The sequence below is a fragment of the Seriola lalandi genome, unplaced genomic scaffold, assembly GCF_002814215.2.
Source record: "Seriola lalandi dorsalis isolate HSWRI2012SDOR001 ecotype SW California unplaced genomic scaffold, Sedor1 jcf7180002054277, whole genome shotgun sequence".
Lineage (NCBI taxonomy): Eukaryota > Metazoa > Chordata > Actinopteri > Carangiformes > Carangidae > Seriola > Seriola lalandi.
Window position 1 is genome coordinate 149,299 of NW_019524830.1, and position 22,027 is coordinate 171,325.

Consider the following 22,027-nt stretch of genomic DNA (forward strand, 5'->3'; position numbering starts at 1 on the left):
CTTAGTGGCCAGAGACATGACTGCAAATAAATGATGATGTTTGCTTTGTAACAGTGGGATGTGTAAATAACGTGTTCTCTAACAGCTTCACTACATCAGCTTAAAAGATAATATACTGATGTTGTCCTTGCAACTAGTTATTGCTTTTTCCAGGAAAATTCCTAGAAAATTATTAGAAAATAACCGGACTTGTTAAATTAAGTGTTTTCATCACTCCTTTTTTATACATTGTACTGTATATATATATATATTTTTTTTTACCTTACTTCCCCATTTCCCCTCAGGTCAAAGCTCTCCCGGAGAAAGTCGGTCCAGTCGGTCCCGCCTGCTCAGAGGATGTGAGAGGCGAACCAGCCTGGTGGGAAACAAAACAAAACAAACAAAACAATTCAATCCAAAAGCTCTGCTCACCATCCTGCTCTAATGAACATTGACCATATAAACAAACTTATACATAAAACCATTCAAATACCCTTGTAAATTTATTCACTCAGTCGCTCATCCCAAACCCCAACAAAACCGTCCCTTCTCTCTTTTTGCAGTCGACACCTCAAACCCTGCATGGTGTGCTCCCTCCTGACCATTAGAAGAATACATAAGAAAAACTAACCACCCAAACATGTTAATTAACTTACCTTTTCTGGGCATTTGGACTAGTTCTGATGAGTTTTCATATACGTGTAGATATGTCATCTGTGAGGCCACCATATCCCTGTAGAGAGTTATAATGTGCTCAGTCCCTCCTTCATCTATCATTACTGAAAGTAAGTCCCAGTTGTAAACCAACCATCCATGTATTTCTAATTAACGCCATCAGGTGAGGGGGAACAAGAAAACATCAAACCGGATGTTTCTCTGTGTAAAGTGTGTTAAGTGCAGGGATGACAGCTCCACATGCATCCATTCTACAAATAGTGTACATTACCTCAGTTTGGAATGGCTTGGTGCTCTACAGCATAGAGTATTTGTTTCTCTGCAGAGGTTTCAGATAGCAAACAGATCAGTCATTTTAACACTGAAGTAGCATGAGGAGGGATTTCTTAGGACAAAGGGGTAAGTTGTACCTGTGTTTTTTTTTTTTTTTTAAATGGTTCAATGAAAACTGAGTTCGTTGGCTAGACCAAGGCAAAAATAATCCACAATCAGGAGAGATAAGTCATGTCCTTGCCTTGTTCTTGATATGTGCTTTTTTCCCCATGCCCATGAGGGAAAATATTACTTATTGTTGCGATCCTAGGTTCTCTGCACTGTTATTTGTGACAGGACCCCTGACCAGTTTTGCTGCATGGCACTTTATTGTCTTTATTGAGTTAATGTCTTGTGTCATTTACTCAGTTGTTTTAACCAAAGCACTGTTGTCTTGTTTTAATTGTTTCAAACATTGTCCACGGTGCAGTTGTGTTAGCAGACAGTTTTTAAGAATAACTGGATGTTAAATAGTTTGACATTTGAGAAATCTGCCAATTTGCTTTCTTACTGAGAAAGATAATAAGATAAATACTACTACTAACACCCCCAGCAGTCAGCTATCTTAGCTTAGCTTAGCCTAGTTTGGCCGGAAACAGGGGTGATCAGCTAGCCAGGCTCTCTCCATAGGTAATAAAGTCTACGTACCAGACAAGTACTTTTAAAGCTCAGTAAGATGTAGAGATTTTGTAGGGAGGTATGTGCTGAAGTATTTCCTGGCAGTGTGCAGAGACCTCAAAGACACAAACAAATGAGTTACAGTGTGTTAATCAATGAGCTTTAGAGGTGTTGGTAGCAGTTTCCCTGTGTTTCTTTACGCTAAGCTAACCGTCTTCTCAGTACAAGCCCAAGAGTACCACCCTGGAAAGGAAGCGGCCATATTGATTGATTGAGTGTTGTACCAAGTTTCCTTCCCTGGTCATATGCATAACCTCTACATCTTCTCATCTAACTTCTTGCAAGAAAGCAAATAAGTGTATTTTTCAAAATAATTTCTTTAAACTAATCAATTCTACATAAATTGAGTTTTATATTCATTTATATTATATTCTAAATTGATGTTTTATATGGTAAATACACAAGGAGGACAACTGTACTGTATGCCTGTTGTTAGATTTTTAGCAAATAAGCACTTATTCTGTCTGTTATGGGCCAGCAGAGTTGTTACATTAAATGAGTTTACTATTTAAATCTCCTCTAGTAGCTAAAGGGAAAGTTGTAAATGATCCTGGACCTGTAATCTGTTGAGGGCAGTTGCTTTGAGCGGGCAAGAGCGTTGCCCACGCACCAGATAGTGCCTCCCTTTCTTCACCTCTTTTTCTTCCTCCTTCATCATTGTCTTTAACATCTTTAACACTAAAGTTAGTTACATGTGTTTATGAGAGTAAGCTTTTATGTAGAGTAGTAGTAGTAGATGCTATGGATCTTTTGTTTTTATATTGATGATCTATGTCAATGTTTTGGAGAGTGAATATTATCAATGATGCTACATGGTATGTTGGTATAGCCTGTCACAGTACAGCGCAGCGTATATCTCATTATCATTGACTCTAAATGTTGCATTTTGAAGGAATTCCCCTCTTAGCTTTTGTACTGTAGGTGCTAGATATTTGACAGCCTGATGCTTGTGTCAGAAACCAGTACAGTATGATTAGCTTTGGTGTTGTTATGACATTTATGTCAAGGATGGTTTCTAGTTGCTTTTAGTTTTTATACTTTTACTTTTTACTTGTTCCATTTTGCACTGTACCAAGATGACCCTGAATGTTGGTCTTTGATAAATATTATCAGTGGAAGAAAATACTTATCTAAAAAATTGCTTGTTGTTGCTATTATTATGTATGTTTATTGTGTTATTTGCATGTAAAGGAATATTATTCATATCTGTTCACTCTAGAGAAGAACAACTTCTTCATTTGTAAATCTTATACCAAAGACGTGGTCAGCCAACCATTTCGACTTTCTCATTTTCCTCAGATTATGATCTGGTTATTGCCAAATCTGACTTACAATCAGCTATCAGAAAGTATTTAGGACTCTTTATGCCACAGGCCAACCAACCTGCTGGGCAGTGCAGCCTAATACTTTAAAAATCTGACTAATACAAAGGTTATATTTCACACTTCACTTGGGATTTTTGCTGTTCGTGGGCTCTTTGTTTTGATGATATTCTGTCTGAGCAACGAATTCAGTGTAATTACATCATTTTAGGTCGTCTTGGTACAATCCACTTTATTTGTTTGGTAAAATGCTTATAGATATATTATTTATGCTGTCTGCTGGAACAGAAGACAAATGGAAAGTTTTATTTATAAAGGTTTGAAGGACAGATTGTGTCCTTATGATATATTGCACTCATGCACAAAGCATCTTTATTTAATATGATTTCATATGATGATGTTTTAAGAATGTACGGAAAAGACTGGTTTGTGTTTAAAAACATTTCGGCCCTGTCCTGAGAGGAGGATGAGATTAGATTTTGAAACTGTGCCATTTTCGCTTCAGCAATCAAACCACCAACAACACTGCACCAAATTTTATTGATTGTTTTTTAGTTTACAACTGCCAGATGAAGTGCAATGCCTCCAGTCCTAATAGTTCAAGGGTATCGTGTTAAAAAAAAAAAAAAAAAGCGAGACAGTTTTAGTGCACTGGCCAATAAGTAAATGAGTTGATTATTTCATATTCAGCTGCTTTTTAATTGTCATAGCTCTGGATCGAAGCATGCAGGTCCACTTACCTTCTGCTGTACTCTGTCCCTCTCTCCTGCCTTACTGCTTGCTAATGACAACAGCTTTCCCCCCCCTGAAGTGCTGCTTGTAAAGTATTGTCATTCATGATCCTTGTAATGACTAACTGGAAACCTCCCTCTTGGCTCTGTCTTGTATATAAATGGAGATTCTCTGTGTTGGGTCTCATCACACAGATGATATTAACTCTCTCTTCCTCTGTATACCATGATGAATAAGAATAACTGGCCTGCTGCTATGTCAGGTGTCACCCCAGTGTGAAGAGTGCTGATCGGGGATCAGTTTTGCACATTTCAGCTCATTGTGGACGAGGCGGTCGTTGCGGAGCGGGTAGATGATCCCAGGTCTGCACTCTTGCTCTGAGCTGCTTGACAGGGGCAGAAACGGGTCCTAGCCTGTGATGAAGTCTTAATCTCAGTGCTCACGTTTATCTTTTGAGTGTTCTGGAGTTTTTTCTCATGTCTGTGGACACGTAACAAAAGTTGTGAAGAAAAAAATAAGGCGAATAAATAAATGAGTGTTGAAACTTATGCAACATTTTGGTGTCGTGTGTCTAATTGACATTGTTATTTTGCATTGTTCACTTAAATCTGTACAAATGATGAGATACTCACAGTAAACCTCATATAACAGCAGATGGACTAGTACGTGTCGCTCGTCATTGTCATCACAATTTCAGTCATCTTTTAGATTTGACTTGCAATGATTTTGTCCCAATGACTCATCAAACAGCAGATATACTGACCTGAACATGTACAAGAAATAAAGGTATAACATAGATTTAGAAAATAACAATAACAACTGAAGATTTCTATTTTCCAAAATAACGTGTCTCTGGAAAGGTGGATGTAAGTGGAGTTCCTCAGGGATTGATTTCTGGTCTTCTCTTGTTCATCCATCCAGAGACTAAATGTTAACATGACATCATAATCACCAATCAGTAGGACATCAGTCACCAATTCAGTAAACGACTAATGTCCTTTTTTCTGCAACTCAGTAACAACAAAGCAGATTGTTGTCGGTGCTAAATCTCAAAGGCAGGTAAAATGGTTTCATTTCTGCTGTTGATCTCTGCAAAGTACCACACAGGTCAGGAAACTGTACACTTAATTCTCATTTAAAAAAAAAAAAAAAAATTACAGATGAAACATGAAGATGAAAAATAAACAATCCTACTCCTCGAATACGTTTTCTAGTATATATACAATTTATCTGGTTGTATGCAAACTGATAATGTGTTTTGAATGTCCAATCAAAAGAGTGTTGATCAAGAAATATGTAGTTCCACATTTTAGACTGTTTCTTGATATACCACTATCGTATTTGTAAACCTCGTCTCTATTATATAATAGATTCTATACATTATTTAGTAACCTCAAATTTTTAGTCAATGTGATATCAATGATATCTTGACTGTCATTCTCACTTTCTGATTTATCCACAACTACCTTCAACAGCTTTTTGTCACTTGAAAAATATTGATCAAGTAAACGTGTTTGTTACAGATGGAGGCTGAAAAACCTGCTAATGTATTTTTCTTGTGTTGGATTGCGGCACATTATATTTCCTGACTGACACATGCTATAATGTTCACTGTAAATAAAATTGGTCTTGCTCTGTCCAAACTCAAACCCATCAAGACTGTTTTTGCTGACAGTGCATCCTAAGAAATGGATAACATAACATAATGGTGTTTTCATGTCTGTATGTCTGTTGTGTTACAGTTTGTACCTTTGCTCAGAGGGAGCACATGTACATGTACATGTGTGTGTGTGTGTGTGTGTGTGTGTGTGTGTGTGTGTGTGTGTGTGTGTGTGTGTGTGTGTGAGTGAGAGAGAGAGAGAGAGAGATTGTTCTGCTGCGTTTGTGAAGCCTTCCATTATTGATTATGTACTCACCATGTGCTCTGCTGCAGCAGGGCCAGTCTGACTAATCCCCTAATAACAGAGGCAGAAATACTGGGCTTGACACAAAGGCCCTGGACTGAGTGAGGGGCAGCTACCTCCCATCAGGCACTGAGGTTACAGCAGACCATTGATGGACAATAAGTTTGGTAAGATACAGTAGGTCTTGTCTATGTAATGAATGCTGAATATTTAACCATGTGTTGTGTTTCTGTTTCCATATCTCTGTCTACACATGCTCACTGTGCATGTACTGTAGGTGCTCAGCTGTGCAGCCAGCACACACTTGCAATAAAGGTTGAAGACAGCAGCTGGTTTTTGAAGTGTTCACTGAAAGCTGTTGTGAAAAAGCTGAAACTGTAAAAACAGAATTAGCCAGTCTGTGATAGTCATTGCAAATCAGAAAAGGATAAAAAAAAGAAAAAGAAAATGAAACCATACATTTTGTAAAAAAATCAACTAATACAGAAACAAGAGAACTGATTCACAAAAATACAAGATTGTCAAAGTAGTCACATATATTCATTATACACTCATGCCTGGAAAAACATTCAGTCTCCCAAGTAACTGTCATCTGTCCTAAGTGTGAACACACTAATACACACACCTGAGCATGTTGAGGGAGTGTACGTGCACACACACACACACACACACACACACACACAAACAAGCAAACACGCAAACACGCAGACACACACCTGTCCATTACAGTATGTTGTGTCCTACATACATTCACAGTGCTATCGTTCTATACTTCCAGGTGCAGGTCACCCTATCCCACCTGTTTAATTATGCACACTAAGAAGGCCCCCCATCTGAGGTTTGGGTCCAGGTGATGCTGCTCCTTGGTCTTACTGTTTATTGGCTGCTCCAGAGTGAAGAGGCAGACAACAGCTTCTGGATTTCCTTTCCTTATTATTTACCTTTTTCTATCAATATTGTTTGTTTTTTTTTATTATTTTTTCATCAAGGATTGTTTTCTGTCACACTGTTGGTTCGAAACTGTACTGTAAGTACTTTATGCATTTAGGTTATGATTGTGAATGATTATTGAGCTCTCTCTGAGCACAGAAACCTTTCTTTTCATAACAACTATTTTTTTTAAATAAAAATACATCTGATTATGTAATTTGTATTTTGGACTGGTGACATTTTAATTTAACAGTTAGTATCTCAGAAAGGTCTCATTGAGATAAAATAAAAAGGTAGCAATGAGTTACTGAGAAACAACTTACAAACCATTGCCAGTAATAGGTGGAATTGAAAACATTAGTTTAGTAAGTGCACTAAACACAACGCATTAAGCATGACGTGAAATATGTTGCAAGCTTTTGTAAAGGCACTAAATACAATAAACCTTTAGAATGATGGTAAGGTATGTTGTACATAATGCATTTACAAACCAATCACTAAGGTAATATCTTACTTTTTACTATTATTATTATTAGTATTTAATGTGAAAAAACACTGTAATTGTCTGTGTAGTATTTAGGCTATTGAAGGGCACGGAGCTTGTGAAAAAATCCCGTGAATCAGGAAGGTTACCTGAAGCAGGATATCATGTCTCTCCAAACTCTACCACACTTTCTCCTGCTCTCTGTGTGGCCTACGCTACATTCACTGACCGGGGTCTTGTTTCACCACGTCTTGTTTTTGTCCCAAGTACTACGAGCTGTGGCCTCTGTTGTATACATTAACCTTGTGTGTGTGTGTCTGTGTGCACGTGGCGTGTATATGTGTGTGTGTGCCATTAGGGGGTCTAAATCTCTTATAACATTACTTTTGCTGCTGTGTCACATTTCTCCTCCCATGGGGTCTTCTTTTGCTTGTTTTATCTGGTTTCTGTTGATGTCACTGTCTGTTGTTGTCGTTTATGTGATTTTCAGAAAGAGGAGCTCCAGCTGCTTTAAAACACCAGAGTGCGAATGAGCAGAGTCAACATGGAGAGCAGCAAGGTGACCAATCATCAGTGGAGGGGATCGTATTACAGGCAGGGACAATTTAAGAGACAGAGAAAGGATGAGAAAGGTTTGACTCCTTATGTTTAGAAACAAATCAGTTTAAATTATGTTGAGGGAAATGAATGTTGAGGGAAATTGGTTTATCTTAGAACAGAAGAATAAACCTTTTTCACAACAGACACTTTGATCTGTCGAACACATATGTAACTAATGACATGACTAATTACTGTATTTCATTGTAATAATTACTGAAAAGAGCCATCATTGATATTACCAGTTACATCTTTGCTTTTCCTTCTATGATAGGTCAAAATGCCTGTTGTGAAAAAGGCCTAAGGGGTTCAAAAGAAGAACATGAACAGCTGATTTTCATCAGAAATAACAGCACAGATTAATATATAAGATGTTTACTAATCTGAACACTTAACACAAACTACATATTTTCTCTAAGTGTGACTCACCCCTGCTGTGTGTGTGTGTGTGTGTGTGTGTGTGTGTGTGTGTGTGTGTGTGTGTGTGTGTGTGTGTCCAGCAGCCAGTGAAGGAGGTGCTCCCCCTGCCTCGCCACCATGTGGGCTCCTCCTCTCTGACCCCTGCTGCCATTTCAACAAAGCACACCACAGGCTCCATCCAGCATGTACAGGTGGCCTCCTCAGGTGATTAACATACACACCACACACTGTATGAATGTGATAAGAATTATTACATAGGCAACTAATATTTACTGCTGTCATCCATCTAACTGTTCATTTATTTATTCATTAGATCATTATATATAAATGTCTGTATGCGTGTGTATATATATGTATATATAGTACATGTTGTCTGTCATCATATCTGTATAAAATGTATTTAACGCATAACTGATGTCTTTTGTTTAAAGGTAAAAGAAATATTGACAGATTTTAAAGCTGAATCATTGACCTTTGACCTTTGTTATTATTGTTTACAGTGGTGACATCATTCAACCATCTGAAGCCTCCAGAGAGGGATCTCACCCTGATGTCTCAGATGAAGTCTATCAAGTCTCTGAGGCACGCCGGCTTTACTGCAGTCTTCACTGGACAAACGGTGAGGCACGTCTTTCAAGACAAACATGAAGTGGCCTCCAGGGTGGATGGGAAATTGTAACACACAGACAAAAGTGTACTGTAAATGCAAATACTGCATAGACCTTCTCATGTTGAGCCTCTGCACCCATGCAGGTGTTTTCACTTGTTCACTAAAACCATGTGCCGTAGTTACTGTTGCCAGTCCATGTGTATTTTCATTCAAGCACTGGATGCAGTGTACGATGCTAACTTTGATTTTGTCTGCAGGTTTTTTAAGCTGCATAGAAGCTAATTAACTAGCTAGCCAATGCTAACTGTGAGATGGTTGAAAACTGGCTCCAGCTGAGGTTTCAATGTTTCCAGCTGACTGTTCTCAAAACAAGAACCCTTATATGCACATGATGGCATACATGTATAAATGATATAAAAAAGACTGAGGCTAAAGGTAGCTACATTTCCCAGGTGAAAACTGATGCATTGTTCTTGTATTTCAGAGGAACCCTGGTTTCGTAGAATAGTATCATGAGTTAAAATGTTATTTGTTCTAACAATCCTGCCTATTGAAACAAACATTCTTAGACTCACAACACAGTGGTTGAATTCATGCCTGAATGTTTGCATTTTCAAAAGTTATGTGCAATAGAGAGTCTTTGTTTGTTAATGAAAACTCTGATACTCTGATCTTTTATTTTTATTTATTTATTTATTTTGCATCACCCGTAACCCCACAAATTTAGATATTTATTACATATGCTCCTTGGCTTTGAATTTAGGTGGTAATCTAGCTAGCCGGCCATGCATTGCAATGTTTGCATCTTATGTTAGAGGTTTTCAAATAACAAGTATAAAAAGCACATGTACGTATATATAATAAATGAATTGATGCTGAAGCCCATTTAGCTGGTCCTGCTGGCTCACAGTAATGCTGTCAGGACTTTCTGGGACACTTGAATAGAGCTGAGTCATCTTTATGGTATTAGTAACACCTGTGATTTTTCTGCTATGACAAGTCAAAATGTCTGCTGTATAAAAGGCCTGTTAGGCCTCGGCTTGTGCACACCCACACAGTCCATTAGGCAAAATAAGTGACGCATGTGTAGGCGGATCATAGAAATTGAGGGCCTTCAAATTGTTTGTGTGTGTGTATATATATATATGTATATATGTATATACTGCATATTGTTATTTTGTTGCCTTTTAGCCTTCTGGTGTTTGCTATTTTGATACTTGCATTGAGATGTAAAGATGTGAGATGTAAAAATATGTAAAAAAGAAAAAAAGCAGAAATAGACTTGTGAGATTTTTATGATGGAGATGTTATACTTTCAAATGTGGCTCCTGCTGCAGAGAAAAGCACAGCACTAATATTGACTGTCACTGACTGTCTTATGCTGTTGAACCCTCCTGACAGAGGCTTGACAGTGAGGAGTTTTTAGAGGAGGTACCAATTGTCGACGTGATCCTGGCCGACATCGACTCCCTGGTGCCCACACACGATGAAGCCGGCCACCCCATAGCAGAGTGGAAACGACAGGTGATGGTGCGGCAGCTGCAGGTCAGGCTGCAGGATGAGGAGGAACAGAGGAGACAGGTACTTTTCATCTGTACATTTGTATGCATGAGCACAGCTTTGTGTACACAGATTTGTCAGGATTAGCAGAAGTAGGGACTGGCTAAATTGAATAGGATGGAGCCATAGCTCCAGGGGGGGAGGGGGCTTGCATGACCAAGGGGAAAAAGTGGAGTGTTTCTAATATAGTAGATCTGATTCTTGATAGGAATGATATATCAAACAAAAATACTCTTTCAAGATTATCAAGGTAATTAATTCACAGAGCAAAATGACCCACACAGAACGAGATGCACAGACTTTCAACAAGGAAGAAAAAAGAGGCAACTGCTATAGAGCAGAAATGTCAAATCCAAAGTACAAAGAAGCCACAAAAGACACAACACCTCGAGCCTTGTTTATTTTGTGTGTAAAAACTCTGAAAGTTTGGGCAAACTTTAACTGGCATTTTTCATTTTCACACTGAAACCTAATAAGAAAGATTCACGAGAAGAGAAATTCGTGCCGTATTACTATTTTCCCCAGAAGGTTAATTATTTTATTTTTCAGCCAAAACACAAAATACTGATATTATGAAGGAGAACAAATTCTTCATTTCACTATCTATACTGAATATATTTAGTTACTTTTAACAAAAGGATGATTTTTTGTGGATGGTTTTGGTAAAGGGATAGTTTGTTTATTGTGTAACTGAAATACACTTATTTACTTTTCTTACCAAGAGTAAGATGAGAAGATTGACACCACTCTCATGTCTGTCCAATCAATTTGAAGCTACAGCCAGCTTAGCATAAAGACTGTGAACATGGGGAAACAGTTAGCTTGACTCTGTCGAATGGTAACAAAATCCGCTTTACAGCACTTCTTAAGAGTCTTATTTAATATGTACAAAAACCAAAGTGTAAAAACAACATCATTGGAAGGTTACGAACTGGACTATTAATTGGCTGGGAACAGTAATTTCCAACCTCACAATTATGACACAGCTTCTATAATCCCCAGGCCAACAAGTAGTCCAGCATCTACCACACAGTAACACTGGAACATGTATTGTCATCTAACTCTACACGGACAGCTGCAGACACCACGGACGCGTAGTTGTTCTCATTTACATTCAGCTTGGAGGATGCGTTCTATGTAGTCCCTGCATGCACATTACAAATCAAATCAAAATTGCGACATCCATGCAAGAAGAGGAAGAGCTGCTCTGCTGTACTTTTAAAGATGAATTGTAGAGATAGAGGTAGTGGTGGTCCTCCTCACACAGTCTCTCTTCAGACCCAGTGTCCATGTTTGTTTTCCAGCTCCTGCACAGTTGGTATCCTTGTAGTGTAGTAGGTAAACAAATTGTTGGGTACGCGGATGTCAGTACAGGGCCTCCAGTACACTGTCCGATGAAATTTACGTGATGCGTGCCCCCCATATACAGTATTTGTGGATGCAGAAAGTATAACATTGGCTTAATACATGGAAATAAGTGTATTTCCGTAAATATTGAACTGTTCCTTTAACAAAATCATCTCTCAGGATTGTTTGCTGAAATCTCTTCATTCCGCAAACAGGACATGCCTAATGGCTACACACCAGTGGACGGCTGGAAGTACTCCCAAGCCCACAATGCGGTGTTGGGGCCTTTTGGTGAGCTCCTAACTGAGGACGACTTGGTGTACCTGCAGCAGCAGATCGAGACTGTTTCACTGCAGAAACGCTGCCAGGCCTATGAGCTGGAGCTGACCAGGCTGACTGAGGAGCTGAGGGCCATTCTACCTGATCCCATTGTCAATATCTCCCTCAACAAAGAGGTCCTACAGCAGATGGACGCAGAGGGGAAAATGCAGCTGACTTTGCCAGTGTGGTGCAGTCGTGTTTCAGAGATTGTCAAGAGTATGTCTCTGCTGGTGGCTAATCTGACCCAAACCACAAAAGAAGGGGGTGAAAGGAGGATAGTGGAAGGCATGATGGAAGAACTGAAGGGGTTGCGGGGCATAAAAGATAGTTCAGGAATTCATTTGGGCCAGCAATTTGTGCAACAAGGGACAGTGCCAGCACATGTGGAGACCTCTAGTGGATGTAGGATACCTCACATAGGTATGGCGTCTGCATTTAGCCATCGTTTGGAGACCAACAGCTACAGCAGAGCACAGAGAGAGAGGGTGGAGAGGGAAATCCAACAGTCTGGAGTGTCGGTCAGAAACCTCAGATCCAACTTCGAAGGTCAGATTGGTGGGATATATCCCTTCGCTGGCGTTATGAAGGGAGGCCAGGGGTTGAATAACCAGGAAGTGGTTGGGGCTTCAGGAGGGAACAGCCAGAATGCCAGCACAGGCCTCAGCTGTGACATGAGCCATGGAGATACTCCTAATGAACCTATACCTGTGATGGAGACCACCAGCCTGAGGAAAGAGCGTATAGTGGTGCTGTTCCTGAGCCACTGGAAGAAGTCTGCATACGCTATTTCAGTGAGAGCATTGAGGCAAAAGGAGGGACAGGAGGCAGCATCAGGGAGTGTAACAGCAGCACTGCCCCAACAGAAAATCACTTCCATGTTTCAGTTTTGCCAACAACGAGGCGCTGTGGACAAGATGCTGAACTCCTGGAGGAATAAACTAGAACTCAAAGAGGGGCAAAAGTTCTGTTTGTCCTCCTCTAACCCACAAAATCCACCCTCTCGAGTGACCTACTCTCCAGAGCAATTCCTGCCCGATGTGGACGGTGTTGCAGTGAACCATGACAGCTTGACCCTTGAACTCTTCATGCTTGGATACTTCCACATCTTAGAGCAAGAACTGTCGCCTGAGGAGAGGAAGATGAGGCATCTCCTCTGCTTTGAGGTCTTTGACCACGTTGGCAGCTTCCCCTGGGAGACAGTGCGTGACTTCCACAAGGCCGTTCTCCAGGAAATCCAGGCTGGGAGGCGACAGTGGAGCGATGGCTTCGAGGACATCAAAGTTCACTTCTTTGGGAACTCGAAACCATGCCGCTGTCCATCATCGCCACCATCGCCGTCATCATCATCATCTCTTTTGCCAGATTCCACACTAGTACCCAAAGTTATAGTCCAAACTGCTACTCCAGAGGAATGCAGCAGAGACACGGACTTCTCCTGTTTCAACAATGAAGACATTTGTAAATACATTGATCGCAGCTTTGCTTTCTGGAAAGAAAAGGAGGCAGAACTGTTTGATTTTGAACATTAGTCAACAACATTTTTTCAACAAAAATTATGTTATGTATGTGTGTTCATTTTGGCAAACTAATGGGACCTGAATAAAATGTAAATGTTGAGAATGCAGTATTGATGTACTGTTCTCAATAATATAACTTAAAAATATTAATTACAGTTAGATCTCAATCACTGACAAACAAAAGCCTCCAACTCATACATCCTATCAAATGAAGCTTATGGTTGCCATTCAAAAGATCCTCAGCCTCAGAGACAGCAGGGCCACAGAAAACTGTGTTCGGTTGGTAAGATCTCTGAGGATTCTTGTAATTTGTTAGCACTTCATTGCTACTTAAAAGGGGCACTCCACTGACTCTGCAGCATCACTCAGCACATAAAAACAGTTAACAGTATAATGTCTTCTGTGGCTTTGGAGTTTGTCAAAGGTGAAAAGTAACATCCCTTGAATAATAGCGGGTTGAGCTGTGGCATAAACTTGGGGGCATGGAGGTTGAAAGATGTGGTTGTTTACCAGGCAGGGAAAGTCTGATGAAAGACTCCTTTGAGTTGCATTATGGGAAGAGTAGGATCCAGGGTTTTCTGAACCCATACTAAGGGCTATAATTCTGGATTTCTCTGCCTTTGCTGTATTCGAGGAAGTGCAGAATTAAATTGGGGGAATGCCTTTAAATTCTGACATGTTAACAAAATTAATTTTTGGTGGTTTAAATTTTGTATATTTCCATATTTCAAAGTCCAACCAAGAATGTTAGAGGGGATTCATCTTAAAAGGTGAAGGAGAGATTCCTGCGGATTATATTGGATAATATCAGAGATAGTCACACAACAGAACAAAAGTATGAAAATGCACATTACAATAAAAAGTGCTGCGTTCAAAATCTTACTTTACTAAAAATACACAGTGTTCTAATCATGTAATTGTTACTGTTACTTCATTTCATCAATGGAATATTGTTACTGATGCATAAACCCGTAGCATTGCAACAATGCAGCTGGCAACTAGGGCTGCAATCAATGACCGCTTTCATTATCGATTAATCTGCAGATTATTTTCTCAATCAATTAATCATCCCTTTCTCCCATTCCCTAAATCACATGGTGCTTTCTTCAAATTGCTTGTTTTGTTCGACCAACAGTCTAAAACCCAAATATATTCAGTTTTCAATCACATATGACAAAGAAAAGCTGCAAATCCACACATTTAAGAAGCTGGAACAATGGGGTGTTTGGGATTTTTGTTTGCAAAATTAATTAAGTGATAATTATCAAAATAGATGCTGATTAATTTTCTGTCATTCGACTAATCTAATTTAAATTCTTGCTAGTATTGCTTATTTTCATCTATTGCAATCAATTATATTTAATAATATGATGTATAGAAACATGGTTAAACTATAGTTGTCAAATAAATATAACTGAATAAAAAGTCCAATATTAATCTCAGATGTGTGGTGAAGAAGTATGAAGTTCATTAACTGGAAATAACTTAAGTAAAGTACAAATAACTCAAAATTGTACTCAAGCATAAGAAACGACCAACGTTTTTATTTACCTTAATATGACATCTTATTGGCTTATATCTGATTTATAAAAACCATAGTTTAGTTTCAGGTCCAATAGAAAGGTGAGGGACTGAAATAGGTGAGGTCGCGCAGGCGCACAAGCCCCCTAAATTGACAGGAGGATGCTGAGCTGCATTCCCATCATTCTGTGAGGAGAGGAGGATCCCCCTGCGCACCCACAACGGAGGAGACGCCGAGCGATAAGAACATCTAAAATAATCCAAGTTGAGCTCTTTATCTGCCACCATGTCAGCTGGAGGAGATTTGGGGAACCCCCTGAGGAAATTTAAACTCGTATTTTTGGGAGAGCAGAGCGGTGAGTCACAGCATCGGGAGGTTTGGCGTTATCCTCCCCTTTAATGCCAAACATGCGTAGCTATATGTTGAAGGCCATGTATGTAACCGTGTTGATTTTGAAAGTTTTAGCTGCATCCAGAAAATGTGCTTGGCTGGCTCTGATGTATCTAACGCCCATGTTTCTCCTGGCACAATCTGTGACTGTAGAAAATTTGATTAACCGAGGAAGAAAAAAAAAAAGAGAAAAGAAAAAAAAAACCCGCATGCATATAAATTGCACCCTTGGATTAAATATAACCTTTGTGATCACTCAAAAATAAACGCTGCTTGTACTGGATATCTTTGAAGGGTATTTAGTTGTCGCAAATTGTCATATTTCGCATCATAGCAGGCGATATGGATTCAGATGTTTTGATGTGCTGCAGTGACCGACAAATATGCACAGTCTGTTTCCACATAGCGGCTTTATTTCACTTACATCGCTCATTCCTAACATTAACAATCCTTTGCTCTATTACATGACGGTGTCTAACATCCTTTTCTTTCAGTCGTGTTTTCTTTTCCTTCTTTTCTTTTCTCTCTCTTTTTTTTTTTAGAGAAGATAATAAACAGTCCCCATGTGTCAGTTCGGGACACACCCTAGGCTGGCGATGTCGGTAGCATCTCTAAAGCTCGCAGTCTCTGGTTCGGTCCCATAAATAATCAAATAAAAACGGGCTTGACAGAGCCACAACATTATAGTATATATTCAATAATCCATCTATTCGGGGTGTGAATTGCTGTGTAAGTGGTTTGATGCGATGGGCACAAATACAGGAGGTGCTGATCGATAGTGGTTTAGCGCTGTAAAGCAGCCTGAATACGTGTTCAGACATCAGACATCCAGAGTGGCAGCAGAGGAGCTCACATCCCATAAAATACAGCAGCAAAGAGCAGGATGCACATAAATGGGCCTAATATGATAGCAGCTTCTCTGGGGTTTGTGTCTCACATTGTGATGATTCAGTGTGTGGACTGTGTGTGTGTGTGTGTGTGTGTGTGTGTGTGTGTGTGTGTGTGTGTGTGTGTGTGTGTGTCTGTGTGCTGCAGGTCTATGTGCTCTGTATGTCGACTAAAAGCCTCCATGTGTGTTTGTGTGGCCTGTACTGCAATGTTACTGTCCATGGTGCTGAATGGAGGCCTGGTGTGGCCACTGCCCATTGCTGGCTTCAAAACTACTGCTGTCTGCATAGAAGACCCTGCATGAGAACCCGGGGCCTGCTGGAAAAGTCCTGTCCTCACGTGTGTGTAGATCTGCTGTAAAATGGTGCTAAAGATGGTGCTGGGTGGGATGTAAATAAAAATGGAGGGCTCACTAGGCTCACCTTGATGCTTGGGGACGTCGCCATCTGCTAAATGTCTCAAATCTTCATGTGTTTTGTATCTGTCTGGTTATGACATGGCCCCTCTGCCTTTCTGGTGATTACATATCATTTGTGGACACAACCTGTTTGTTTAAAAATGGCTGACAAATAGGATTTGTCAGTCTTCCCACATGTGCTTTCAAGATTTAGATAAAATTTCAAGCTCATGTGCTTAGTCACTTCTCAGTATTGACATTGTTGTCACAATAGATTTATTCCATACTGACAGTGAGGAACATTTATGAATCTTTTTTGACAGTGTGAAAAATTCAGTTTAGGGCAGCAACTAACAATTTTTTTTTTTATCATTGATCAATCTGCTGATATGTCTTTTGATTGAATAAAGATTGTTTGGTCTATAGGATGTCTGAAAATAGTGAAGAATGCCTGCTGCAGTTTTCTGAAGCCCAAGGTGAACATCTTCAGATGCCTTGTTTTGTCAGATGAGCAGTCTAAAAACCCAGAGATATTCAGTTTATCCTGAAACATGTGAAATGAAAACATAATCTTTTAAGAAGCTGGAAAAAAGGTGTGTTTGGTATTTTTTGCTTGAAAAAGGACGTCAATGATTAATGATCACAAATGGTTGCAGAATAAGTTCTTCATTCTTTAATGAAGTCAGTGTTTGATAATTTGGTTATTTTCAGATCATATCAACATCTTTTCAACACCATACCCAATATTTCTCTAGATAACAGAAAATGTATCATATTCATTATGATTATTTACTTTAAAATGAAATGTATGTTATTGTCTTAGGGGGGAAGAATCCTCCAAAACATTAGTTATTATTTGATCATATTTGCTCAATCATACCCTTTCAGAAATTAACCCCTGAGCCAGTTTTCACATCATTATGTTGAATCTGCTCAGGAAATGGTTTATTAATGTGTTTACACACTTGACTAAAAATCAACATCTGTGTGCTCTGTTCCAGTGGGGAAAACATCTCTCATCACTAGATTCATGTATGACAGTTTCGACAACACATATCAGGTAAGATTCGAACCAGATCCAGAACTGAACACATCAGGAAACATAAAGACTTATTTAGAAGCATTTCATGCATGTTGTGGTGATTTGTCTACACATTGCCTTCAAATGTTAGATTTGACTAAAAGGAACAATAGGACTAATTGCATTGCAGTTCTACAATATAATTACCCCTTTACATTACCATAGTGACTAATTAATAACTGACTAATGTTACAATGACAGCTTTTTTGTGGCCAAAAAGTCCACTTTGTATACAAATTAAATCAGGGTCCATGTAAAATAAGTTTGTATGAATTCTCCTATTTTGTTGTTGGTAATGTTGTCAATGCAATTTTCAAAAGGAAATAGTATTTTAGCAATATTAGTTATAAAAATTAGTTATAAAAATTGAGTACAGATTATTCCCTCCCTTGCCTTTCTCAGAACTAAGGTGGATAAGAGGTCTGAATGATTGAGCCCTGAGGGCATTACAAATGAAATTAGTTTTGCAGCCTGATTCAATTTCAGTGCTTATTGGCTCTTTTTTCTCTTAACAGCTTTTTGTATTTTCCTCTTATTTAACAACATTCACTCTGCTGGGGTCAACAGATGGTGCAGGGAGACGTTTAGCTTTTAAAGTCTTGGTTTTACTAATGATTTTATTTCTTCTGTTGGTCTTTCTCCACCACAGGCGACCATTGGAATTGACTTCCTATCAAAGACGATGTACCTGGAAGACCGAACAGTAGGAAGCCTTGATTGTCATTGGAAATTCACACGTGGATACACACATAAAGATGAATTCATGTATTTGTACTTGTAGGGTTTTAGTCAGTCAACATCCTATGAAAAGTCCCAATTTCCACTCTGTTTTAAATAATCCTTGATTTGTTTTGGTTAATTACTGCTCCCTTCACACACTAACATGATTATCCTAAGGTTATTTCTGGTAGTAATAGCCAGAAATAACCTTAGGTGGTGTTTTGGCTTTTTCTAGCCCTATGAAGTCAAAACCTTTCCTATGGATCATCTACTTTAGCTAGTATTAATGCTGTTTCTTTGTCAGGATATTATGCACTGTCAGCCTGCACATGAGCTGATATGGGCTTATCCCTTTGGAAGTGTACTTACAAGGATTTTACATGTGTATAGTCAATATGTACTATAGTATGATGTTCAAACGGGTGCTGAAGGTGTGTGTTTCTATGTGTGTGCACCTGCAGGTAAGGCTCCAGCTGTGGGATACAGCTGGGCAGGAACGCTTCAGGAGCCTCATCCCGAGCTACATACGAGACTCTACAGTAGCTGTGGTCGTCTATGACATTACAAGTGAGCAGCAACCTGCTAATTTACCCATGTGTATGCATACATTGTACTTTACTGTATGTTTTAAACCATTAGTGAAGCACTATTTGAACCAAAGCCTTGTCTCCACAGATGTGAACTCATTCCAGCAGACCTGCAAATGGATAGATGATGTTAGGACAGAGAGAGGAAGTGATGTCATCATCATGCTAGTTGGCAACAAAACAGATCTGGAAGAGAAGAGGTGAGTATGTTAGTCATGGTTCGTAAAAGACATGCAGCTACATTTAACATAGTCTTTTACACGGAGATATTTTGTTCACTGAGCAGAAAGAATGGTGGTAAAAGAAACATGTCAGAACTGAATAAATTAGCCTTCAACATCAAGATGCTGAGTCTGGCTTGATTCTCCTGCAGGCAAATCACGATCGAGGAAGGAGAGCAGAGAGCCAAAGAGCTGAACGTCATGTTCATCGAGACCAGTGCCAAAACAGGCTGCAATGTCAAACAGGTGACGCCTACAGTTTCACCATATTTCACAGCATTTTGGCCGTCAGCTGCTGTCAGATTCTCTGACATCTCTGTGTCCCTCTACGGTGATGGAGTCACCGAGGTGGATTAATAAAATGTGTTAACTGTTAATGTATGTGACGGTGTTTGCAAGTGTCATGGATTGTGTGCACATTCAGCCTGTGCACTGAACATTGCCGACACTGCAAAACAGTGCTGGCAGGTAACTAAGTACATTTAATCAAGTACTGTAGTTACTTATACTTAGGTATTTCCATTCCATGCCACTTTTTACTTCTGCTCCACTGCTCGACAGTTCTGAATTAAATATTGTACTTCTATATTAAGAAGTATTAAGGTAATATTGTACCTCTACTACATTTTTCTGACAGCTAGTTATTTTACAAACAAGATTTTACATAGAAAACATAAGATACACTCTTAAAATAAGATGCATTGTTATAGAGTATGCAAAATAATTAAAATGAGCTCAACCTCGACTAACTACAACAATAAAATGCTGTTTACACATTATTGCACCGGCAATAATAATCTAATAATTGCACATATTGTAGTGTAACACTCATCACCCATCAACCCAAAATGAGTTACTACATATATACAAAAACATCCAAAATATGGCTGTGGTCTACACAGGTCATATACATATTTAAACTTCCTACTCTTGCTGTCCTCTTGTGCTTTCTCTCTTTTTCTCCTCTCTCTACATCTTCTTCTCTCCTTGACTCTACCTCTCCCTCCTCTCCTCTGCTCTCTGCACTCCTTCTCTTCCCTCCTACTAGCTCTTCCGTCGGGTTGCAGCGGCCCTACCTGGAATGGAAAGCTTGGACGACGCAAATCCTGAGGGCAGTATCCTTTACAGACGCTGTGACTCATTGTGCCTGAGAGCCAAACAGCTGAGAAACAGGCAGCTTATTTTTTAATCTCTTAGTGGTTGCTGGCACTATTACAAACAGACCGCCCAGTCATGTCAGACGAGCCATTAAACCTTTTTTGCTTAATAGAGAAGAAATGCACAGCGCCAGGAAGGTAGTGTGGATGCACAGGTATAGCACCACATTGTGGCCGTTTACGAAATGACATATGCTGAGGATGTGTGATGGAGGATGGAGAGGGACTGATTGGAAAGAGACGTATTAATCAATAAATGTAAATGAATTCATGAAAAAATATTAAATGAGACCTCTTTATTATATTCTTCTATCAGTTTTACAATTTAAAAATACATATAAAATTTGTCTTTAGATAACAGCTTCCAAATTACAGTGTAAATATTTGGTGCAGAAAAAAATCAGCTCAGCTCATTATATAGTGTTATTTTGTTTTTGGTTTTACTTGGTGACAAAATGCTACAAATATGTTACACAAGAAAAGTAGCTGATTGAGGCTGTTTATCTGGTCTGACTACAAGGTTAACACCAAGGCTAACCACGTTGGAGTAATGTGTGAATATCAATGTTTTTCCAGTTCTTTTCAATCTGCATGAATGCTTTATTAACCGATAAGATTTTTTTCTTTCCCAGCCACCTAACTTTTCCTTAACCGGATGATTCCCAGTGATTGACATCAAGCTGGACAAACCAGCAGAGCCTACTGTCCCCGAGGGTGGGTGCTCATGTTAATGCAGAGCTGCTATCGGACAGCTCCCTTCACACCATAGGCTTGTTGTGTTGCTTACTACTGGTTAGCTTCCAGTTGACTTCTCTAATTGGATATAGGATCCGGGCCTTGTATCTGATTGGACAAATCAAATGTTATCTCTCAGTCTTGTTCAGTTGTAAAATATTGTATACTTTGTCAATATGTAAGTGACTGGCGGAGAAAAGGGAGGAAAAAAAAATTGAAATGAAAACAAACAAAAACTGTTTTGGAAAAATGAAAAAGGGAGAAAAACGGGACAACCAACGGAATTCTTTTCGCTGTTATGTTTTGTATTTTTTATATATAAAAAGGGAAAGCACCAAAAATGATGCCTAAACATAGAAGGAGAAATAGTGGGGGGGCCGAACACGTCTGAATGTCTGCAGCACGCATGCACGCTGATCTGATCTTTGACCTTTGACCTTTGGCCTGCCCTCCAGGGTCTCTGCACTCTGGAAGGAGGTTGACTATCTTAGAATGTTTTATAGCATCTCTCTATAGCATCTCATGACAAAACGTATCTCATTTGATATTCCCACAAGAGTCAACTTCCAGTAGGTTCACCTAACAGTAGCTGTGAAAATGTGGCACTCTATCTCTCTATGGGTTTAACTTTTATAGAACAAACTGTACTGTGGTTAAAAAAAAAAAGAAGTAATAAAAAGACAACTTACTGTCACAACTCCGCCCTCCCTCCAACTACTCCTCTCCTTTGCCTCCTTTCCTCCCTTTATCCCTCTTCTCCTTCCAGTCTTCCCATCCCTCCATCCCGGTAATACACATATAACGATCCACTGTAATGCACTGCACTGTATATAATAATGTAATATGTATGTTGTGAACGTCCCTCTGTAGAAGTGGTCCTTGTTCACCAGTATGAATAATGTAATAATGTTTAATGATTAATAAATTACAGATTAAAGGGC

General features: G+C 39.2%; 3 protein-coding genes across 3 annotated transcripts in view; all 3 read left to right on the top strand.

Annotated features, from left to right (window-relative positions):
* Positions 1-4,246, top strand: part of kif1ab (kinesin family member 1Ab) — a 25,343-nt gene extending 21,097 nt beyond the window's left edge. The window contains exon 48 of the mRNA XM_087173719.1: positions 285-4,246. Within this exon, the coding sequence (XP_087029845.1) occupies positions 285-342 (58 nt within the window). The 3' untranslated portion in view covers positions 343-4,246. The remainder of the gene's footprint in view (positions 1-284) is intronic.
* Positions 4,247-7,560: 3,314 nt separating this feature from the next.
* On the top strand, positions 7,561-13,480 carry espnlb (espin like b). The gene is made up of 5 exons (XM_087173720.1): positions 7,561-7,575; positions 8,114-8,237; positions 8,534-8,652; positions 10,045-10,224; positions 11,766-13,480. Exons 1-5 carry the CDS (start codon positions 7,561-7,563, stop codon positions 13,398-13,400), a joined length of 2,073 nt encoding a protein of 690 aa, XP_087029846.1. The 3' UTR covers positions 13,401-13,480.
* A 1,607-nt stretch (positions 13,481-15,087) lies between these two features.
* On the top strand, positions 15,088-22,027 carry LOC111654407 (ras-related protein Rab-6B-like). The gene is made up of 8 exons (XM_023405394.2): positions 15,088-15,265; positions 17,587-17,645; positions 18,316-18,369; positions 18,848-18,953; positions 19,062-19,173; positions 19,347-19,440; positions 20,243-20,309; positions 21,018-22,027. The coding sequence occupies exons 1-8, from the start codon at positions 15,196-15,198 to the stop codon at positions 21,080-21,082; spliced, it is 627 nt and encodes a 208-aa protein (XP_023261162.1). The 5' UTR covers positions 15,088-15,195; the 3' UTR covers positions 21,083-22,027.

What these genes read in the sequence shown, in the direction of transcription:
- espnlb (XM_087173720.1), top strand. An exon ending in TGTACAGGTGGCCTCCTCAG is followed by an intron (nt 8,238 to 8,533) that starts GTGATTAACATA and finishes TATTGTTTACAG; the next exon opens with TGGTGACATCATTCAACCAT. An exon ending in CAGTCTTCACTGGACAAACG is followed by an intron (nt 8,653 to 10,044) that starts GTGAGGCACGTC and finishes CCCTCCTGACAG; the next exon opens with AGGCTTGACAGTGAGGAGTT.
- LOC111654407 (XM_023405394.2), top strand. Translation starts at nt 15,196, where the DNA reads ATGTCAGCTGGAGGAGATTTGGGGAACCCCCTGAGGAAATTTAAACTC. An exon ending in GTTTCGACAACACATATCAG is followed by an intron (nt 17,646 to 18,315) that starts GTAAGATTCGAA and finishes TCTCCACCACAG; the next exon opens with GCGACCATTGGAATTGACTT. An exon ending in CAGGCTGCAATGTCAAACAG is followed by an intron (nt 19,441 to 20,242) that starts GTGACGCCTACA and finishes CCCTCCTACTAG; the next exon opens with CTCTTCCGTCGGGTTGCAGC.